The 19,277-nt window shown below is 45.4% G+C and overlaps 1 protein-coding gene across 3 annotated transcripts in view; it reads right to left on the reverse strand.

The window, feature by feature from the left end:
* Positions 1–7,273: 7,273 nt before the first annotated feature.
* GPD2 (glycerol-3-phosphate dehydrogenase 2) overlaps positions 7,274–19,277 on the reverse strand; it is a 153,195-nt gene continuing 141,191 nt past the window's right edge. The window contains exons 18-19 of one of the 3 annotated variants that reach the window (XR_011849494.1): positions 8,317–8,393; positions 7,274–7,563 (exon numbers count right to left, since the gene is read on the reverse strand). Coding sequence is in view for 2 of the 3 variants with exons in the window: in XM_072122478.1 (XP_071978579.1) it covers positions 8,372–8,393 (22 nt within the window). In the remaining variant the exon portion in view is untranslated. Of the gene's footprint in view, positions 7,564–8,131; positions 8,394–19,277 lie in introns of those variants that run through there. The other 2 variants (XM_072122478.1, XM_072122476.1) reach the window with 2 other exon arrangements.

Here is a 19,277-nt window from a genome sequence, read left to right on the forward strand (position 1 = left end):
CCCCACTACTCCTTACCCCCAGGGACACTCTCTGTTGTGCACCAGCACTACTCCTTACCCCCAGGGACACTCTCTGTTGTGCACCCCCACTGCTCCTCACCCCCAGGGACACTCTCTGTTGTGCACCCCCACTGCTCCTCACCCCCAGGGACACTCTCCATTGTGCACCCCCACTACTCCTCACCCCCAGGGACACTCTCTGTTGTGCACCAGCACTACTCCTTACCCCCAGGGACACTCTCTGTTGTGCACCAGCACTACTCCTTACCCCCAGGGACACTCTCTGTTGTGCACCAGCACTACTCCTTACCCCCAGGGACACTCTCTGTTGTGCACCACCACTGCTCCTTACCCCCAGGGACACTCTCTGTTGTGCACCCCCACTACTCCTCACCCCCAGGGACACTCTCTGTTGTGCACCAGCAGTACTCCTTACCCCCAGGGACACTCTCTGTTGTGCACCAGCACTACTCCTTACCCCCAGGGACACTCTCTGTTGTGCACCACCACTGCTCCTTACCCCCAGGGACACTCTCTGTTGTGCACCCCCACTACTCCTCACCCCCAGGGACACTCTCTGTTGTGCACCAGCACTACTCCTTACCCCCAGGGACACTCTCTGTTGTGCACCAGCACTACTCCTTACCCCCAGGGACACTCTCTGTTGTGCACCACCACTGCTCCTTACCCCCAGGGACACTCTCTGTTGTGCACCCCCACTACTCCTCACCCCCAGGGACACTCTCTGTTGTGCACCCCCACTGCTCCTCACCCCCAGGGACACTCTCTGTTGTGCACCCCCACTGCTCCTCACCCCCAGGGACACTCTCTACTGCGCACCCCCACTACTCCTCACCCCCAGGGACACTCTACGTTCTGCACTCCCACTACTCCTTACCCCCAAGAACACTCTCTGTTGTGCACCAGCAGTACTCCTTACCCCCAGGGACACTCTCTGTTGTGCACCCCCACTACTCCTTACCCCCAGGGACACTCTCTGTTGTGCACCCCCACTACTCCTTACCCCCAGGGACACTCTCTGTTGTGCACCAGCACTACTCCTTACCCCCAGGGACACTCTCTGTTGTGCACCCCCACTGCTCCTCACCCCCAGGGACACTCTCTGTTGTGCACCCCCACTGCTCCTCACCCCCAGGGACACTCTCCATTGTGCACCCCCACTACTCCTCACCCCCAGGGACACTCTCTGTTGTGCACCAGCACTACTCCTTACCCCCAGGGACACTCTCTGTTGTGCACCAGCACTACTCCTTACCCCCAGGGACACTCTCTGTTGTGCACCAGCACTACTCCTTACCCCCAGGGACACTCTCTGTTGTGCACCACCACTGCTCCTTACCCCCAGGGACACTCTCTGTTGTGCACCCCCACTACTCCTCACCCCCAGGGACACTCTCTGTTGTGCACCAGCAGTACTCCTTACCCCCAGGGACACTCTCTGTTGTGCACCAGCACTACTCCTTACCCCCAGGGACACTCTCTGTTGTGCACCACCACTGCTCCTTACCCCCAGGGACACTCTCTGTTGTGCACCCCCACTACTCCTCACCACCAGGGACACTCTCTGTTGTGCACCCCTGTGAGGGCCAAAGTAATGGTTATATGCTTCTAATGATTATAGGCCTTGTGATTGTATACATGTGCCCTTTGCTCTATATTTTGTATTTTAACTGTTGAGAAATACAGAGCTTTTCCTTTACATCAGCTTTAACCAGATATGCAACTGTTAACGGAATTTAGGTCTTGTGATGAAAAGCAGAAGATGGAAGAGCAGATGTTGCTCCAAAGATAGCACCAGGTTTTTGGAGTAACGGTTAACTTCCTAATCTTCAGGCTACAGAAGATAACGCCTGTATGGCAACCATAATTTAAGTTGGAAGACCAATCAGCAAGAGCCTGAGGACCAGACATATGTGCTTAGCTATAACCAATTATAATGATTTTAATGTATGTAACCACACCTCTCCTATGAGTATAAAAAGCTATGTAATCAGGAAATAAACACAGTTCATTTCTTTTTTCTGTTCGGCAAGTTAAGAGCATGAATCTAAGATAAAACAGAACTTCAGTTTTCTGTCTTTTCTTATCCAAACGTGCACGCATGCTCAACTAATTTGGAGTGTCTGAGAGAAGAATGTAAGGCGGGATTGGCCCGACCCTGACAGCTGGCGCCCAACGTGGGGCCATCCCCGCTGATACCGTACACCCGAGAACCCGAACCGGAGGACGGAGGACGAACGCTTGTCCACACCAATAGAGGACCGCGCAGCCTCACTGAATCACGGTAAGTTAATGCATATTATATATGTGTTGGACTTCCCTATAATCATTGGTGTAGAATAAGTTAGTAGCTTCTGATACTTTTCAGGTCTAAGAGCTGATTGTCTGAGTGATGAGAGTCATTTTTTTTACGATGATCGCTGGGATAGTTCAGAACTGATGTATAGTGACACTTCCCTATAGTGTGTCACTGAATTTTATTTCTTAATAGCTAAATTTCTCCATAGCTGCTTATAATTTATATTTGAGAACTGGTCTTGAAGCAATCTGTGCTGTGTTTGGGAGAAGAACAGACAGTGATTTTGCAAGTGCAAATTTACAAGGAGGGGGGGGGCAATAGAGGGAATTATAACTGAAAGACAGAGGGAAACTAAGATTAATGTTTCACAGACCACAATAAATATAACTGACAAACGTTTAGATTCCGGACGAGCCCAATTCAAGGGGGCGTGCTTCCACTTGCTGAGAGGAGACATTACTAAAATAACTAAAATGAGTGGCCATATTCTAATAGGGGGGCGGTAACTAACAAGGATGTCAGCAAGTACATGCCCCCAGACAGCTTCTCTTATTGTCAAACCCTCCCCTGCTAGCCCAGTGATAATTTTAACCCATTTGCAGTCAAGAAAAAAACCCAGAAAAAACAACATACATGTAGGATAGTCTATGATCTCCAAGCTGCCAATGAGTGTCCCACACTGGCAGCAGTCCCCGAAAGTGACAAATTATTCACTATTATTAATTTAGCAAATGTTCTTCTCTCTGTGCCCCTGCATAAAAATTACCAGTATTTATTTATCTTTACCAATTTAATATTCCAGTATACCTGATATAGACTCCCACAAGGGAAAAGATAAAACTCACCCAGCCAATACCCCACGGCCCTACAGGGAGTAGACTGACAGACTAGCCCCTTACTGGATGTTCTCCTTATTAGTATGCGGAAAACCTACTATTTTTATTTGCCAGGATGCATTTATTGACTTTATGTATTTTTTATTCCAGAAGGGTTGTAAAGTTTCCAGAGATAAACTCCAGTACCGTCAGGAGAAGGTGGTTTTCCTAGGCCACTGCTTCTCAGCCACAAATAAATATTTGATAGAGGAAAGAAAACTGGTAATCCAGAATGTGCCCCTGCCCTGAGGCCCTAAGCCTCTTCACATATTTTTAGAACTGACCAGCTCCTGCAGCCTGGGATAAGGTCTACTGCCTCCAGCCTGATGTTGCCCCTTGATACTGGGATTGGCCTGACCCTGACACCCCCACTGCTCCTCACCCCCAGGGACACTCTCTGTTGTGCACCCCCACTGCTCCTCACCCCCAGGGACACTCTCTACTGCGCACCCCCACTACTCCTCACCCCCAGGGACACTCTACGTTCTGCACTCCCACTACTCCTTACCCCCAAGAACACTCTCTGTTGTGCACCAGCAGTACTCCTTACCCCCAGGGACACTCTCTGTTGTGCACCCCCACTACTCCTTACCCCCAGGGACACTCTCTGTTGTGCACCCCCACTACTCCTTACCCCCAGGGACACTCTCTGTTGTGCACCAGCACTACTCCTTACCCCCAGGGACACTCTCTGTTGTGCACCCCCACTGCTCCTCACCCCCAGGGACACTCTCTGTTGTGCACCCCCACTACTCCTCACCCCCAGGGACACTCTCCATTGTGCACCCCCACTACTCCTCACCCCCAGGGACACTCTCTGTTGTGCACCAGCACTACTCCTTACCCCCAGGGACACTCTCTGTTGTGCACCAGCACTACTCCTTACCCCCAGGGACACTCTCTGTTGTGCACCAGCACTACTCCTTACCCCCAGGGACACTCTCTGTTGTGCACCACCACTGCTCCTTACCCCCAGGGACACTCTCTGTTGTGCACCCCCACTACTCCTCACCCCCAGGGACACTCTCTGTTGTGCACCCCCACTACTCCTCACCCCCAGGGACACTCTCTGTTGTGCACCCCCACTACTCCTCACCCCCAGGGACACTCTCCATTGTGCACCCCCACTACTCCTCACCCCCAGGGACACTCTCTGTTGTGCACCAGCACTACTCCTTACCCCCAGGGACACTCTCTGTTGTGCACCCTCACTACTCCTCACCCCCAGGGACACTCTCTGTTGTGCACCCCCACTACTCCTCACCCCCAGGGACACTCTCTGTTGTGCACCCCCACTACTCCTTACCCCCAGGGACACTCTCTGTTGTGCACCCCCACTACTCCTTACCCCCAGGGCATTTTCCTTAGTGCAGATATACATCTTACTCTTTCCTGAACACAAGTCTGGGGTTATCAGCAACATCTCTGTGATGCAGCCCCTGTGAATATCAGATATTCCTACTACTTAGGTCGGATGGCAGGATTAAGCCGCGACATGCAGAGAGCCTCTATTATAGTCTAAGTAGCGCAATACAGAAAAACAACCTTGAAATGTAAGAAACTCAATACATAATAATCAGAATGCTGACAACTAACAATTCTGTGCGGCTCTTAATAAAGGCTACAATTTATCCAGGAATCTAAAATAATAAGGGGCTAAATGGCTCCATTTGTATTTGCCTGAAATGTAGCACATTGTGCGCGGCACCGGTGTATATGGACCCGCCGCACTTTATACATCGCATGGGAGGCAATTATATTTAACCATTTCATGCTTTCTCTTCCATCACTTCTGTGTCGTGTGGTTCCACCGCTTCTTTCTTCATGAAAATATGGAAAGATCTGATACACATTAGTCGATCTGTAGATCTCCCTCTTAATTATAAGTAATCAGTAAAAATGCACAATATTTAATCATTTTTATTAAATACTCCATAAAATAGAGCTGGGAAATAAGGGACAACAAACTGGAAGCCAGGGGGGTAACAAGGAGAGGCCGGGCCCCATAGCTGACTTCTCAAGGGGCCCCCCTTCATCAGGCTTCTTCTTAATCCATGGGGGGTTAAGGGAACATGTCTGCCCCAGTAACTGCAGGGCACATGGGGAAGTAGGCGGCAGGACGACTTCCCCAATGAGATTCCTAGTCCTGCCGTCCCCTCCCTGACATTATCTTAGTTTCCAACTAAGTTGTGTACTGTAGAAGATTTTACCGTTATTTACATATTATAATGTACAACGTGCAGCATAATATTTATATATTGCATATTCGCCATTCGCCGGATGCCGGGCCCCCTGACACTGCGGGCCCCATAGCAGCTGCTATGTCTGTTTCTGCTGTAGTTACGCCCCTGCTGGAAGCCATAAATAGCACAAGTAACAGGATCTCACCACCGAATGGAGCCCCATTGTATCTGATCAATGTTAAGAGAACAAGACCGGAGAACGACTGGTATTCAAAACCCTTAGAAAGTATCTGAGGGGCTAACGAGAACCTGTTACAACCTTCACCAACTTTAGCTCCTTGCCCCCTTTGGTAGGTTTTGTTTGATTGATGCTGGCGTAGTTGTCATTTTTTCGCCTTGAGCAGTCAGTAGCAGCCACCAATATGCTAATTTGGCTCTCTACTGTCAGGTAGGCAGTCCTGGGCCAGAGCAGAGTTTAGGACCACCCCCCTGACAGTATAGGGATTAGCATATTGGGTGCCAAAAATATCACCACTGATGGTGAGGGCTAGAGAAAAATTTTAATTGCACCAGAATCAGTGGAGCTGGATGGAGTGTGAATGACATGAATGCTACTTATTGTAAGTGACAATATATGTGCTTGACACCAACATGTTCTTCTTACAGAATATCCCTGACCGCACTGGACCACTAGACCCCTGACCACACTGGACCACTAGACGCCTGACCACACTGGACCACTAGACCCCTGACCACACTGGACCACTAGACCACTGACCGCACTAGATGAATAGACCCCTGACCGCACTGTACCACTAGGACCCTGACCACACTGGACCACTAGACCCCTGACCACACTGGACCACTAGACCACTGACCGCACTGGACCACTAGACCCCTGACCTCACTGGACCACTAGACCAATGACCACACTGGACCACTAGACCCCTGACCACACTGGACCACTAGACCCCTGATCAAACTGGACCACTAGACCTCTGACCGCACTGGACCACTAGACCTCTGACCGCACTGGACCACTAGACCACTGACCACACTGGACCACTAGACTCCTGACCACACTGGACCACTAGACCAATAACCACATTGGACCACTAGACCCCTGACCACACTGGACCACTAGACCCCTGACCTCACTGGACCACTAGACCCCTGACCGCACTGGACCACTAGACCCCTGACCACACTGGACCACTAGGCCTGTTTGAAGATGTGTTTAGTTGAGCATTTTGCATTCAGAAAGTAATATGCATCTTCTGTTACCTAATGAAAAAAAACATTTGCACGCGATTTATTATTTTCCTGCCATATTTTCATCCATCTGAGTGCGGAGAGACTGAGGAGACAGATCACTGGCACGAAATCATCAGCATAAAATAAGCTATAACCCGCGTCCTGGTGCCATTTTTCTTTACTACGTGATTCATGGAGGCAGCGGAGTCGCTCCATATTACTGGCAGTAATGCGGGTCTGGGCAGAACTGATAGGGAAGGTTCTGCATTGTATTGTTTGCTTGTGGGTACATAAGTCTATATCATGTCTGCTTAGGCAAGAGAGTCTCCAGCATGGGCTGCTGTAGCGGGAGATTGAAGGCTCCTGTAACAATACTCGGCACATCTAATAATTGACTTCATATATTTTATTTGCCTTTTCTATTGCAGTCTATAAGTAGTGAAAGGAAAGAGATCTTATGCATAATGCATGAGTGCGCCGCTAAGTGTAGGGATTGTGTTGTCGTGTTTTGATAAAGTTGCATGTATTTGACAGCTCTTTAGATTCGCCAGACACTAAACAATTCCGTGCGCGTAATGTAAACTGTTACACCGAATGTCAGATAAATGAGGCCCCGCGGAGATTACGAGGAATAGATTCTGATACAAGTGAATTGATGTTTACACTTTATTTCGGAATATTTAGGAGCCCTGTCAATGAGGGGGAACCCCCGATCATAAGGGCGATCGGGTTTCCAATAATACCAGTAAGGCGGATTCTCACAGTCCAACTGCTGGATGACCACCCAATCACTAGACTAGGGTTCACCAGGCCATTTGGGAGATGTGGGGGTCTCCCACGCTCCATTCATCACTATGGGACCGGTGGGATCAGGTGGTGGTCGCTGTACCATAGACACTACAGACTTATCTTCTAGGAATTGGTGCCGATCCTATGGAAAGAAGATGTTTGTTTTTGGCTAAACCCCAGTAAGGACCTTTAGGGGTCCCTTTTATGGAAACATATTGTAGAAACAGGGATAAATGATCTTGTCAATGTCTGCTCTGAAGTCTGTAAAGGGGTAGTTAGGGACATTGGGTCTGTTCCGGTTGCTGTAGTCTACCAGCATTTTAAAGGAAATCTCCCATCACAATCCATCCTGATAAACCGGGGACATTACTCCTAGATCCCGGTACCGGGACTGTGGTATCTTCTTATAGGTGTTATCCATGGTCTCCTTCCTTCTAATATCTACATGTTGATTATTTTACTGAGCCTGAAGGGCTCCCCTATCCCCACTGTGATCTGGCTTTAAAGGCTGTTATAGTGTCTCATTATCCCCCCCCCCCCCTGCTCCCTCAGCAATGAGATTAAGGCAAGAAGCTGAGGAAGAAGGAGAAGACAGTGTAACAGTCTGTGAAGCCAGTTACCCCTCAGACTCATTAGCATAATTTAAAAAGTTGATTTTAGAAGGAAGGAGGCCATGGATAACACATATAAGAAGATACCGCAGTCCCGGTGCCTGGATCTATGAGTAATGTCCCTGATTGACCAGGAGGGATTTCAATGGTACATTTCCTTTAAAAATTCTGGTCCAGGTCCAGGGTCTGTGTTTAAGAAGACGAGGATCCTTACTTATAGAGACTCAACTGTGAGGTGTTTTTGGATGGATTTCTGAAGATAATAGTCCTGCATATGGACTTGCCTTTTAGACCATTTTAGACCTGACCGGAAGGGATTGTTCATGTGTCGTCTTCATATCAGTCGTCTTCATCTTCCTCACTAGATGGGAAAAAGTAAAGTCACATTAAAAATAAAATAACACTTTCTTATTGGTCAAACCAAGATTACTTCAACAAATAACATTCAGACCCCGACTAGCAGCCCTGGCAAACATGTCTTACAAGCCCAAATACAATATAACATTAAAGCATCCGGCACACACAAATGCAGGTGATTGGCTGCCTAGATTTGTGTGATGAATCTGCTTTGTGCTGCACTAACTTTGAGCTGTCACTTGAAAGAAATCCTTTATACTCTGGGGAGTGATACTGCATGAAAGGTGACATGAACTGTGGCATGTTACATTTTCTGGTTTGGATTTGGAGCAGATTTCATGTCTCTCAATAGGCAAAGTATAATCCTATATGTTTCCAAAGCTGAAAATCTGTGGTGAATCTGCATTTTTAACAGGCAGTGGATTTACAACGGCACCACACTCAATTTCTGTGCAGAAAATATCAATAAACACTGGATGATATTTATAGCAGCATTACACTACACTTGCATTCACCTTTACACATATAACTATAAAGTAAATTCTTCTGCACTCATTTGTTCAATGCACACATATTATACAATTATACCACTTTGCCCGGTGTCTGTATAAATGTATTTATTATGTACACTCTATAAATGATATGTACAGCAGCATTACACTTCATATGCATTCACCTTTACACATATTAATATATTATTAATTTCTACAATGCCCACATATTATAAGATAATTCCACAATGCCTGGTGTCTAGATAAGTTTATTTCTTATCTTCTTAAGGATTCTCTAGGAGCCACGTCATCTCTGGCCTCCTGGACAGCTGATACACTTTGAAGGTGTATTTCAGGATTTGTATTTTTTTATCATTATATTGATAGGATACATGAATTATAGAGGGTATCTGACACCTGTTGCCCCTATTTACTAACTGTAAGAACAAACTGCAGCATTCAGACAAGCACAAAGATTTCTGGATATCTAGTAAGTGATAACATGTCATATACGAGCTGAGCCTGGTGTTGCAGCTCATCACAAGTCTATGTAGATTCAGGACTGAATCAAACCAGATTTTGGGAGGGTGAGGGATGCAGACATTAGCCCTCCTCCATTCTTATATTGGTGACCTAAGGATAGGTGATAAAAGATAAAGGGCCAGATGTACTATTATTTACTAATGTGTGTCGGGTGACACATTCATGAAGACAGAATCTAAATGTGGCGGCCGGTGCAAATACGCCCCAGAACGCCCCTTTCTATGCACAGGATTGTGTTGTGGATTACACTCAGTACTAACACAAACACTTCATAAATACATGTACATGTGTATGTATGTGCAGAGTAAGCCAGATTTCTGATGCAGACTGCATAGTAAATCTGGGCCATAGTCCTGGAACACCCCTAAAAGGTTTACATACAGTATGTCATACAGGTGAGAGCAGTATCGGTTACACTGTTGCAATATTGTTATATTAGCATTGTAGGAGTAGTAGTACTGTCATTAGTAAGGTGTACAGGCGGTCCCCAACTAAAGAACACCCGACTTACAGACAACCCCTACTTACAAACAGACCTCTGGATGTTGGTAATTTACTGTACTTTAGTCTTAGGCTACAATGATCGGCTGTAAGAGTTATCAACGGTGTCTGCAAATAAGATTTATTGTTAATCCTGGTTATTAAGACAACAAAAAGGTTTTAAAATTCAAGTGTCACAGAGACCAAAACAATTTTTGGCTGGGGTTACAGTGATAAAATATCCGACAGTACAAATTCAACTTAATCTAATACATAAGTTGGGGACTGCCTGTAGTCCACCTACTCAATACCTTATAAAAGGTGAGGCCAATGTGAGGCATCATCCTTCCTGGACAAAAACAACGATCTTCATGGAATAGACGGCTACGTTTGGATTTTATATTACAATTTAGCAGAAGTGAATCACAATATGAGCAGCGCATAACGATAACATTACCGGGGAGGGGGGGGGGGGGAGATATCCATGGATTACATTACAAATCTAAGATAAATATCTGCAGACTGATCCACCGCCCAGAATTACCTCTCCAATAGCGTTTACCGGTGACGGCTGTGGAGTTCAAATGGTGGATTTACCTTGTTTGAAATTGGGTCTTTTCTATAATCTCTGTGTAGAAAGCTTTGCCTGCCCCCGTAATTGGCGGGATCTAGGATGGAAATTTGTAAATAAAGCTGCAGGATAACAGAGAGCACCACGTACAGGGTCAAAGGGTCACCAGGTTATTGCATATCAGTTCCTATTCATTTCAATGGAGGCTAAACTGCAGGGACAGGGTTCAGCCACTGCACAGAGAATGGAGCTGTCTGCCTTATTTCATATTCTCTATAATCTATGCAGAGGACAGCTGATCTGTGCGGGTGTTGGACCACCAATCTGATATTGTTGACCTTTCATAGGTTCAGATCATCAACAACTTTAGCCTGGAAAGCCCCTTTAAATGAACACTACATCAATAATTATACAGGACATGTAAACAGTAAATAATCTCCCCGAAGGCTTTTGTTGTCAGGTGAAACTGACCGTCCATAATAGAGACCCCCATAATACGGCATAAGTGTCTGACCACTAGGGGTCTAACAGCTGGGAGCCCCAGAGATCCCCGCAAGTGCCCTATGTAAGTGGAGTGGTGGGTGGCTGCACCTTTAGTCTTAGTAATGAGTGAAGAGTAGCGAAGAGCTTTTTGGGGTTGTTAGAGAGAGAGGATATGAGATTAGTGAAATAGACCTGGTGAGAGAGGTGAAGGGCAGAGTTATAGGTTCTGTCCATGAATTTGAGGTGTATAAAGTCTGCAGATATGTGTGACATTCTGCACAGACATTCGCCAATCCTGGAGCACTGACAAGGGAAACAGGATTTGTCCATGTGCCAAGGTTACATCTTGGTTGCGTCTGTGTTAAAAAAATTCTGGCGCCAACTCATCGAGGGCATTTCTCACATGATTATAATGGAGGAGGAGGAGATGGGGGCAGTGAAGACTACAAGGTGAGTTGGTGATTATGGGTTATGGGTTCCGGTAAGAACGACAGGTGGAAAGATTCTGAGATGGTGAAGGATTGTTAAAAGTAAATAAAAGAAGGCTATGGTCAGAAAGTGAAAAGGAAGAAATTTGTAAAATTAGATGTTCAATAAAGTCGGGGGAGGCCAAGTCAAGGATATTTCCCTCCTTATGAGTGAAAGTATCAGAGAGTTGTAAAATACCTAGAGAGATAGTTAGTGATAGGAGCTGAGATGCAGGAGGAGAGATGGGGGTGTTAATTGGGATGTTAAGGTCTCTAATGTTAATGTTTGGAATCTCACAGGATAGAAAGTGAGAGAGCCAAGAGGCAAAGTGGTCAAAGAACTGGTAGGGGGAGCCAGGAGGATAGTATACTATATCCACACAAAGAGAGAATGGGTGGAAAGTCTGAGGGTGTGGACCTCAAAAGAAGGGAAAGTGAGAGACGGAACAGGAGGAATGACTTTGAAGGTCCAACTTGTAGAGAGTAATATGCCTGCCCCTCATCCTGCCTATTCTCAGGACAGGAGCAGTGAGAAAAGTGTAAACCGCCATAGGACAAAGCAGCATGGGAGGCAGAGTCATCCTGCTGGATCCATGTTTCCGTGATGGCCGCAGGTCAAAGGACTTAGAAAGAACGAGGTCATGAACAGATTCTAGTTTATTGCACACAGAGGGGACATTCCATAGGGCACATTTAAAAGGGGTTATGGGTGGAGGAGAAGGAGAAGAGGGCATACACTGAATCTTGATAAGGTTAGTAAATGGAGCTTTGAGTTATACCTTTAAGGGGTGGTCATATATAAATGTGGTGACTACAGGATAGGGCACAAGTGGCTTACAACTTAGGGCCCTAAAAGTTGCCCATGTGAATGAAGTTATGTTGCACATATATGACATGTTGATAAGTCTCATATATGGGAAGTGCCTGTACATATCAGATTAATAGTTAGCCAGTCCACTCCTTCCAGTTTGGCTCTCATCCTCCCGATCCTGCCTGAATTCTCATTTAATACGACCACTGCAGGTTTGGGCATTACACCCATGTTAGACTGACACTGGGACCCATTAATAATATTGTCTATTTATCCAGTTTTCTTGGCGCCTGCGTATAAGGATGTGACATCCAGTACAGATTGTTAGCTGCATATTAATGATATATTCATCCCATTGCCCTAAACAAGAAGGTATCTTTTTGAAGAAGAATTTGTTTGAACATTCCTTCATTATAACACAGATGTAATATCAATATCTTTAGACCCTCATTAATTTTTCAGAGAAGTGATTAGCATTTTAAGGCAAACAAGGTGTACATTGTTAGTGGGACATGACCCCGCTGTCATAGAATTATATCCATGATTAATGATCGTTAGAGCCGCCGAGCTAAAACTTTGAGTGATTATGAATAGATTATTAGCCAGATAGGAAAAAAATGAATCAAGAAGATGGAATCACAGCTGGTGCCTAAATGATCGGTCTTGATGTCCCGTCATCCTTCGAGAAAAGCAGTAAAAATAGGCCAGAAAAAAAGAAAATATTTAAAATTTTATCAACACGAACCATTACGGCCAAATACGAAAAACGACGAAATGAAAATATGTGAATATCCAGGTTGTATTATTTTCCAAATATGAGGATAGTCAGGTGCCTATTGTGCGTTAATATGATTTCCCTAGGGGGCCATCTTGATGTAATTCACATTCCGCAAACCCAATCTTCTCCGGGCTTTATTGGGCTTTGACAGTGATGAGAATGGGAAATTAGCAGAGTTTTGGAGCCAGATAGAAAAAAAATCCCGTCTTCTGTAGTGTTTCCCATTGATAAGTGGTGGATGTGCGTGATGAGGAGGATTGATGGACAGTCCATTGTCACCGGGTGTCACAATGTTCACACCCAGTGCTTTGATTTTCCCATCATTCATCCTGTCTACCATCATAGAGATAATATGAAAATATTTCACGTCGTATGAAATCACCTAAAACTGAGAACCAAATAAAGGGAAAATACAGTAAATATTTATGAGTTTTGGTCCATTTTTACACCAGCCGGTGTGTGGAAAAGGAAGAGTGGCAAAAAGTTTACGACCAACATGTGCTCCTTGTTTTGTCCAGTGTTTGGTAGATATTTAATATTTATTTTGGTTTGTACATATAGTCCAGGCATATCAGGCAGTGCTGTGTAGACTTGTTATCTCACATATCAGTCCCTGTCGCCCACCAGTATGCTATGGGTGTGAAATGCAGGAGGACATCCATGTAAATAGGAAATCTCCCAATAAATGTTGCCCTAGGATTCAAGGCAGGGACGTTAATGCAGTACGGTTGTACTGCCAGTGACCTGCTCACACCCCTATGTCACTTTTGCCTTCGGCTACTGATCCCCAGGTCCTTCCTTGCTCCTCCTTTCCCCGGGCTGGCCACTATGTTTATGGCCACCCATGTTACTCTACTACCTCAAAGGTCCTAGCAAGTGTGGGCCTCATTGAAAAGATCCCCGGCAGCCTCAGTCCTAAAAGGCACCTTTCCCCAAAGGAAGGTGCCTGAGCATCTCTAGTCCTTAGCTTTTGTTGTGTTGTGATCTGATCTGTGTGTTCTGCCCAACAAAGGCTTGATCTGAATCTGTGTGGCCCACATTGACCTTTGCCTTTTACCTGCATTCTGCTAGAAATCTTTCCTGCCAAGACCTCGGCTTGTTCCTGACCATTCTCTGTCTGAATCACTGGTATTGTGTGTCAGAATCTCTTGTCTCACCATATATACTGGGACAACACCAGGAGGTAAACACCTCGTGATCCAGTTGCTTCTTGATCCAGTTGCTTTGAAGAAGGGGACAGGGGGTTGGATGAATGGTGCATGTACTTAAGAAAATCAATTCACAAACATTCTGTAAATTAGGTTTTTGGCTAATTAAAGGCATTGACGTGTCCCCCTGAGCATAACTTTGGCATACAGTCCCCCCAAACATGTTGAAGGATTCCCTATCTTTCATCCTTTATTCTACCCCTGCCTTTGCCATGACATCAGCACTCTTGCTTTTTGACCTTTAGTCTCTGAAGCAATATGCATGCGCCCAGAAACCAAGAGCCAAACATGCGCCACCAAGCCTGGATAAAGATCTCCATGGACTCTGGTCTGTATGAATATTATAGCCCCTACAAGTCTAGAATCATTCTTCTTGGGGAATAGAGGATGTGTCCCTTCAATCAACGGTTTCAAGAGCATTGGAGGACCTTCAAAGGTCCTGAAAGGGCTCTTGTGTACATGTGTACTGGGAGCATCAACACATGTACAAGGTTTTAATGACTGAAGGTCCTTCTCAGTATAAAATTTGGTTGGTGGTTTGGGTGGCCATGGCCCCTAAAAGGCTTGAGTCCTAGGCTACGTCCCAAAGCATCTATATTATAATCCACTACTGCGCCCCACCATTTTTTTCAAAAGAGGGTGTGGGGAGTTACTGGTATTATAAAGGGCGGATATAAGAGGGCACTAATAATGTTCAGATGAAGTCTCCATGTCTTGTTGTACTGTACATTGTCATGTCTTACCTTTTCCATTTCACTTGGTCATGATGTTTCCCAAAGCTGTATCTTGTCTTTCATTTGCACTAAAGTTGTGCTAAAGGCATAATATAGAAAATGCCAGCAAAAAGGAAACACTAAAAGATGCAAAAAGTAAGGAAAATGCATGCTATACAGTTTAAGTTTATAAAACTAGCGACTCAAGGAAACCTAGATTCACCGTGACATGTGATCTTTAGATATGAAGGACATTATTTAAGCCTCGTATCCGTGTTGTCACATTGTTGCTGTTATGATTTTACACCGCCCGGGATAGACCCTCGAAATATCCCAAAAATCCACAGATTAGAAATCAAGCAGATTAAGAGATGGTGGTAAAAGAAGACGGATCTCCACTAGTCATTGAGTGTCCCATAATTCACCGGAGAATAATATGTGAAGGTCACTCACTTATTTATGGAAACAAATTAAATTATGCCACAAATAAGTTTCTTCAGAGCAGAAAACTGCTAAGTAATTTATTCGCAAATGACTGTTCTAAAATTCTCACACTCTACAAATCAAATTACACTACATCACACGAGGCTCGGAGCCATGCGCTCAGATGATTAACGTCAAAACAAATGATTTGCAATGAAAGTTGGATTCCCTGGGATTGTTACAGCCTACAGACATTCTACGACTTCTCGAGAAGCAGTGGAAGACATGAATTTTTACTTCAATTTTACCGAGCCGCGTGAAGGCGATTGGCTTATGGCACTAAAACGGCTCCGAGACCCAAGTGACTAAAGTCAGGATCTTAACAATAAGCAGGACTTGTAATGTGCGGCCATTTACATGTCTGCAGATAATGTATAATGGATTGTGAAAAGTCTTTCTTTGGGGGAGAGCGTGGCCTAGTGATATTTGATCTTAGTGGAATCTCAATGTCACTGCGTCTTTTACGGATGAGGAGGATGGAGAAATTTAGGCCGGTTGATGTGAGGTAATTACTGCAATACAAACAATTGACTTGATCCGGCTCTTGACTTAGTCTCCAGGGGTCTTGGTCTTTTCACAACTTCACTTGGTTACGATACATCAGGATCCATCACCATTGTGCTTGAAACTATTGGAAATGACTAATCTGCATAATATTACTCATTAGGACTATGGAATATCATGTTAATGTGAACTCCTTAGCACAGCCATTCTCAGTCATATTAACATGGGGAAACCATACCTGAAGGTCTATAATTCCTGACACACATCTATGGGAGAGGTAGACCATTCTATTATTATTAGAGATAAGTAGTTCTGTTTGGGTTTGAGTTCTGTTACGCCACCTGGACATATTGCCGGATTGGTGGCTGTATTGACACCCCTAGCTACTAGCATGACCATGATTGGCCAGGGGGACACCTGGGTAGTTGTCCAGGTCATGTGGCCGAACCCAAAAGCAAACGACGGTTCTGCTCATCTCTAATATTTATTGCTTTCCACTATATTCTGTGTCACTGATGGTGAACCTTTTAGAAACTGGGTGCCCAAACTACAACAAAACCCCACCTATTTATTGCAAAGTAATAGTAGTAATTTATTGCTACCTGTTCTACCATAACTTTCAGTCATGTCGGCCTCTTCAGGACAATAAAACAGTTGAAAGAAGGGCAAATTTGGACTATAGTTGTAGCTTCTGGCTATGGTCCCCCTGTACAGGAAGAAAATGGGGCTCCTAAGATAATCCACCCCTTTCCACATGTTCTTCCTCTTCCTGCAGCCCCAAGCAATCAAGAATGTGTTACTTTAAAATAGCCCTGAGAGCAGCATTTCTGGAGTAGCCTGGGACTGCAGGATGATCGCCATCACTGTTCTATGTGGTATACAGGAATTTTTTCTACAGTTATTGGGGTTCATTTACTAAGGGCCCGATTTGCGTTTTCCCGACGTGTTACCCGAATATTTCCGACTTGCGCCGATTCTCCCTGAATTGCCCCGGGATTTTGGCGCACGCGATCAGATTGTGGCGCTGGCATGCACGCCACGGAAATCGGGGGGCGTGGCCGAACGAAAACCCAACGGATTCGGGAAAGCTGCCGCATTTAAAACAAAAATTTTAAGCTTGCACTTACCTTCACTCAGCCCGAGCCGGTGAACTCCAGCGCGCTCCGATGCTTTTCAGCGCAGCAGTGCCACCTGGTGGACGGCGGAGGAACTGCCTTAGTGAATCCCGGCCGGACCCGAATCCAGCGCAGAGAACGCGCCGCCGGATCGCGAATGGGCCGGGTAAGTAAATCTGCCCCATTGTCTTGTTCCTTGTGTGTTCTTGAGAACCTCCAACAAAATTTCACAGAAACCCAGAGAGCCTTTCAAGAGCAAAGCCTGAGGGAGAGCAGAGGCTGCACTTGCACCTGGGCCCAAGAGCCTTAAGTGTCTCTTCCCCGTCAATCCTTTAATGACAAATTATAATTTCATTGAGAAATAGAATTTTGGGACCGGCATGGAGGATTTATAAACCTCGCTATTGGTCCCTACTAGCTTTATTGAACTTTGACCAGAGGTAGACCTTAAAGGGGTGGTCCTGTTTTACTAATTCTTATACTATGGGGGTTTGTAAAGCTATTTATGAAGTGATACTTACCTCTCTGTGTCACTGGATGCTTTCTGTTGGGATACAGAGCCTCAGCGGTGACGTCATGTCAGTAGCGTAATGCTATACCCCCAGAAGCTGGCGGTGACCGGTGGCACCAGAGAGAGGTAAGTATGACTTCTCTATTATTTTCTGAGCCCCAAGAGCCCATTGTATACAAGAGACAATCCCATTAAGAAGACATAAAGTGCACAGGAATGTTCTATACTGAAGAGAAAGTACAAAGTCTACTAATGTCATATTAGTCCTGCACAATAGACAATCCTAGAAGACGCAGCTTGAATTATCTCCGAAATCCTTGTGTTTTTCCATCCTTTGTAACGTTAAGGGATTTATTGTGAAGCAAGAGCCCCCTATATGTATTAAACACTACAAGCGTATAGAAAACCCTGCAGCCGCCACGGCCGGTCTATTATTTATAAAGTTGGTAAAGCTTTTCCCGTGAATGTAATCGCTTTTTATATAATTCAGTAGGAGATAAAGAGCAGAGAACACAATGGTTCTCCCGGTAACTCGGCCGGCGCTGGATTTCTAAAGATGACTCTGTAAATAAAGAGGACCACGTGCAGGAAGCAGCGTGGCGGCCACAGGATGAAAGGAGCTCGGCTTTTGATAACTGCACTCAAACATCAGAATTCATGGAAAATATGGCGGTTATCGGGGGAAAGGGGCGTGAGACCACGCAATGACCACTTAAATGTAGTCCAAGACTAAGTGACCTGAAAGTGAATAAACCACAGGAATTTCTTTTATTTTTGTCTCGTAGTGTTAAATCAATGATAACTTTTTATTTTCCTCTCCTAGGAGATGTTTAAAGTGGTTCTATCATTAAATACATTTATTTCCCACTCACAGGATCAGGGATAAATGTCTGAATGTTTAGGGTCCGACCTTCACGCCCACCAACGATCGATAGAACAGGGACCAACAAGTCCCTCTCAACTTCCCCATACACACTGGGACTTCTGGGATCGTCACTCTTATATACTTTCCTGAAAGTGACAAAATAGTCTACGGATTGTTGGTCGGAACTGCCTGAAAGTCCCATAGCAGTTAATAGACCACAGGACAGAGCTCTGTAGGGCCAATCCCAAGGGGTCTCCAGAGGTCCGACTCACAACTATCAGATATGTAGACAGGAGGTAAAGGGGGTTTACAACTACTATAGAATAGGGCAAAGGAGTCTCATTGCTAAGGGTTGCAGTAGGGAAGGCTGATCCACCAATCAATGACTAAGGCATTTTCATGCCCCACCCAGTGATTGGCCGAGCAGCCAACCCAAGTTAACTATTCTTCTGTGTATACTTTATAACCTCTCCTTTGTGTTATTTGTTTGTCTTGTTACACGTCCACACTTTGGTGTAGGGAGGGACTGTCTTCATGGTTGTCCTGTTTTGCCTAGGATATGCAGTGGAAAGCAGTCAGGCTGTTGGGGTGTTTGAGTTCTAGGGTTCACTGTCCCTTAGCACAGAGTCCCTATTACTCATAGCTTTATTAGTGTAGCTACAGTATATGTAGCTGGTTTCATATATGATTGCATTGTTCCCCCTTGTGATAGGAGCAATAGCACAACCCCTCGGATGCCACAATCACTTTTGACATGGCATCTAAGGAATGAGCAGCAATGATATAGCTGTTTGTGTACATGTGTCAGGTAGCGAGCAGCCAGCAGGGTTGGAGAGGGTAAGTCCCCATAGAGCGATAGAGGGGG

This window comes from Engystomops pustulosus, chromosome 8 (assembly GCF_040894005.1).
Source record: "Engystomops pustulosus chromosome 8, aEngPut4.maternal, whole genome shotgun sequence".
In the NCBI taxonomy this organism is placed as follows: Eukaryota; Metazoa; Chordata; class Amphibia; order Anura; family Leptodactylidae; genus Engystomops; species Engystomops pustulosus.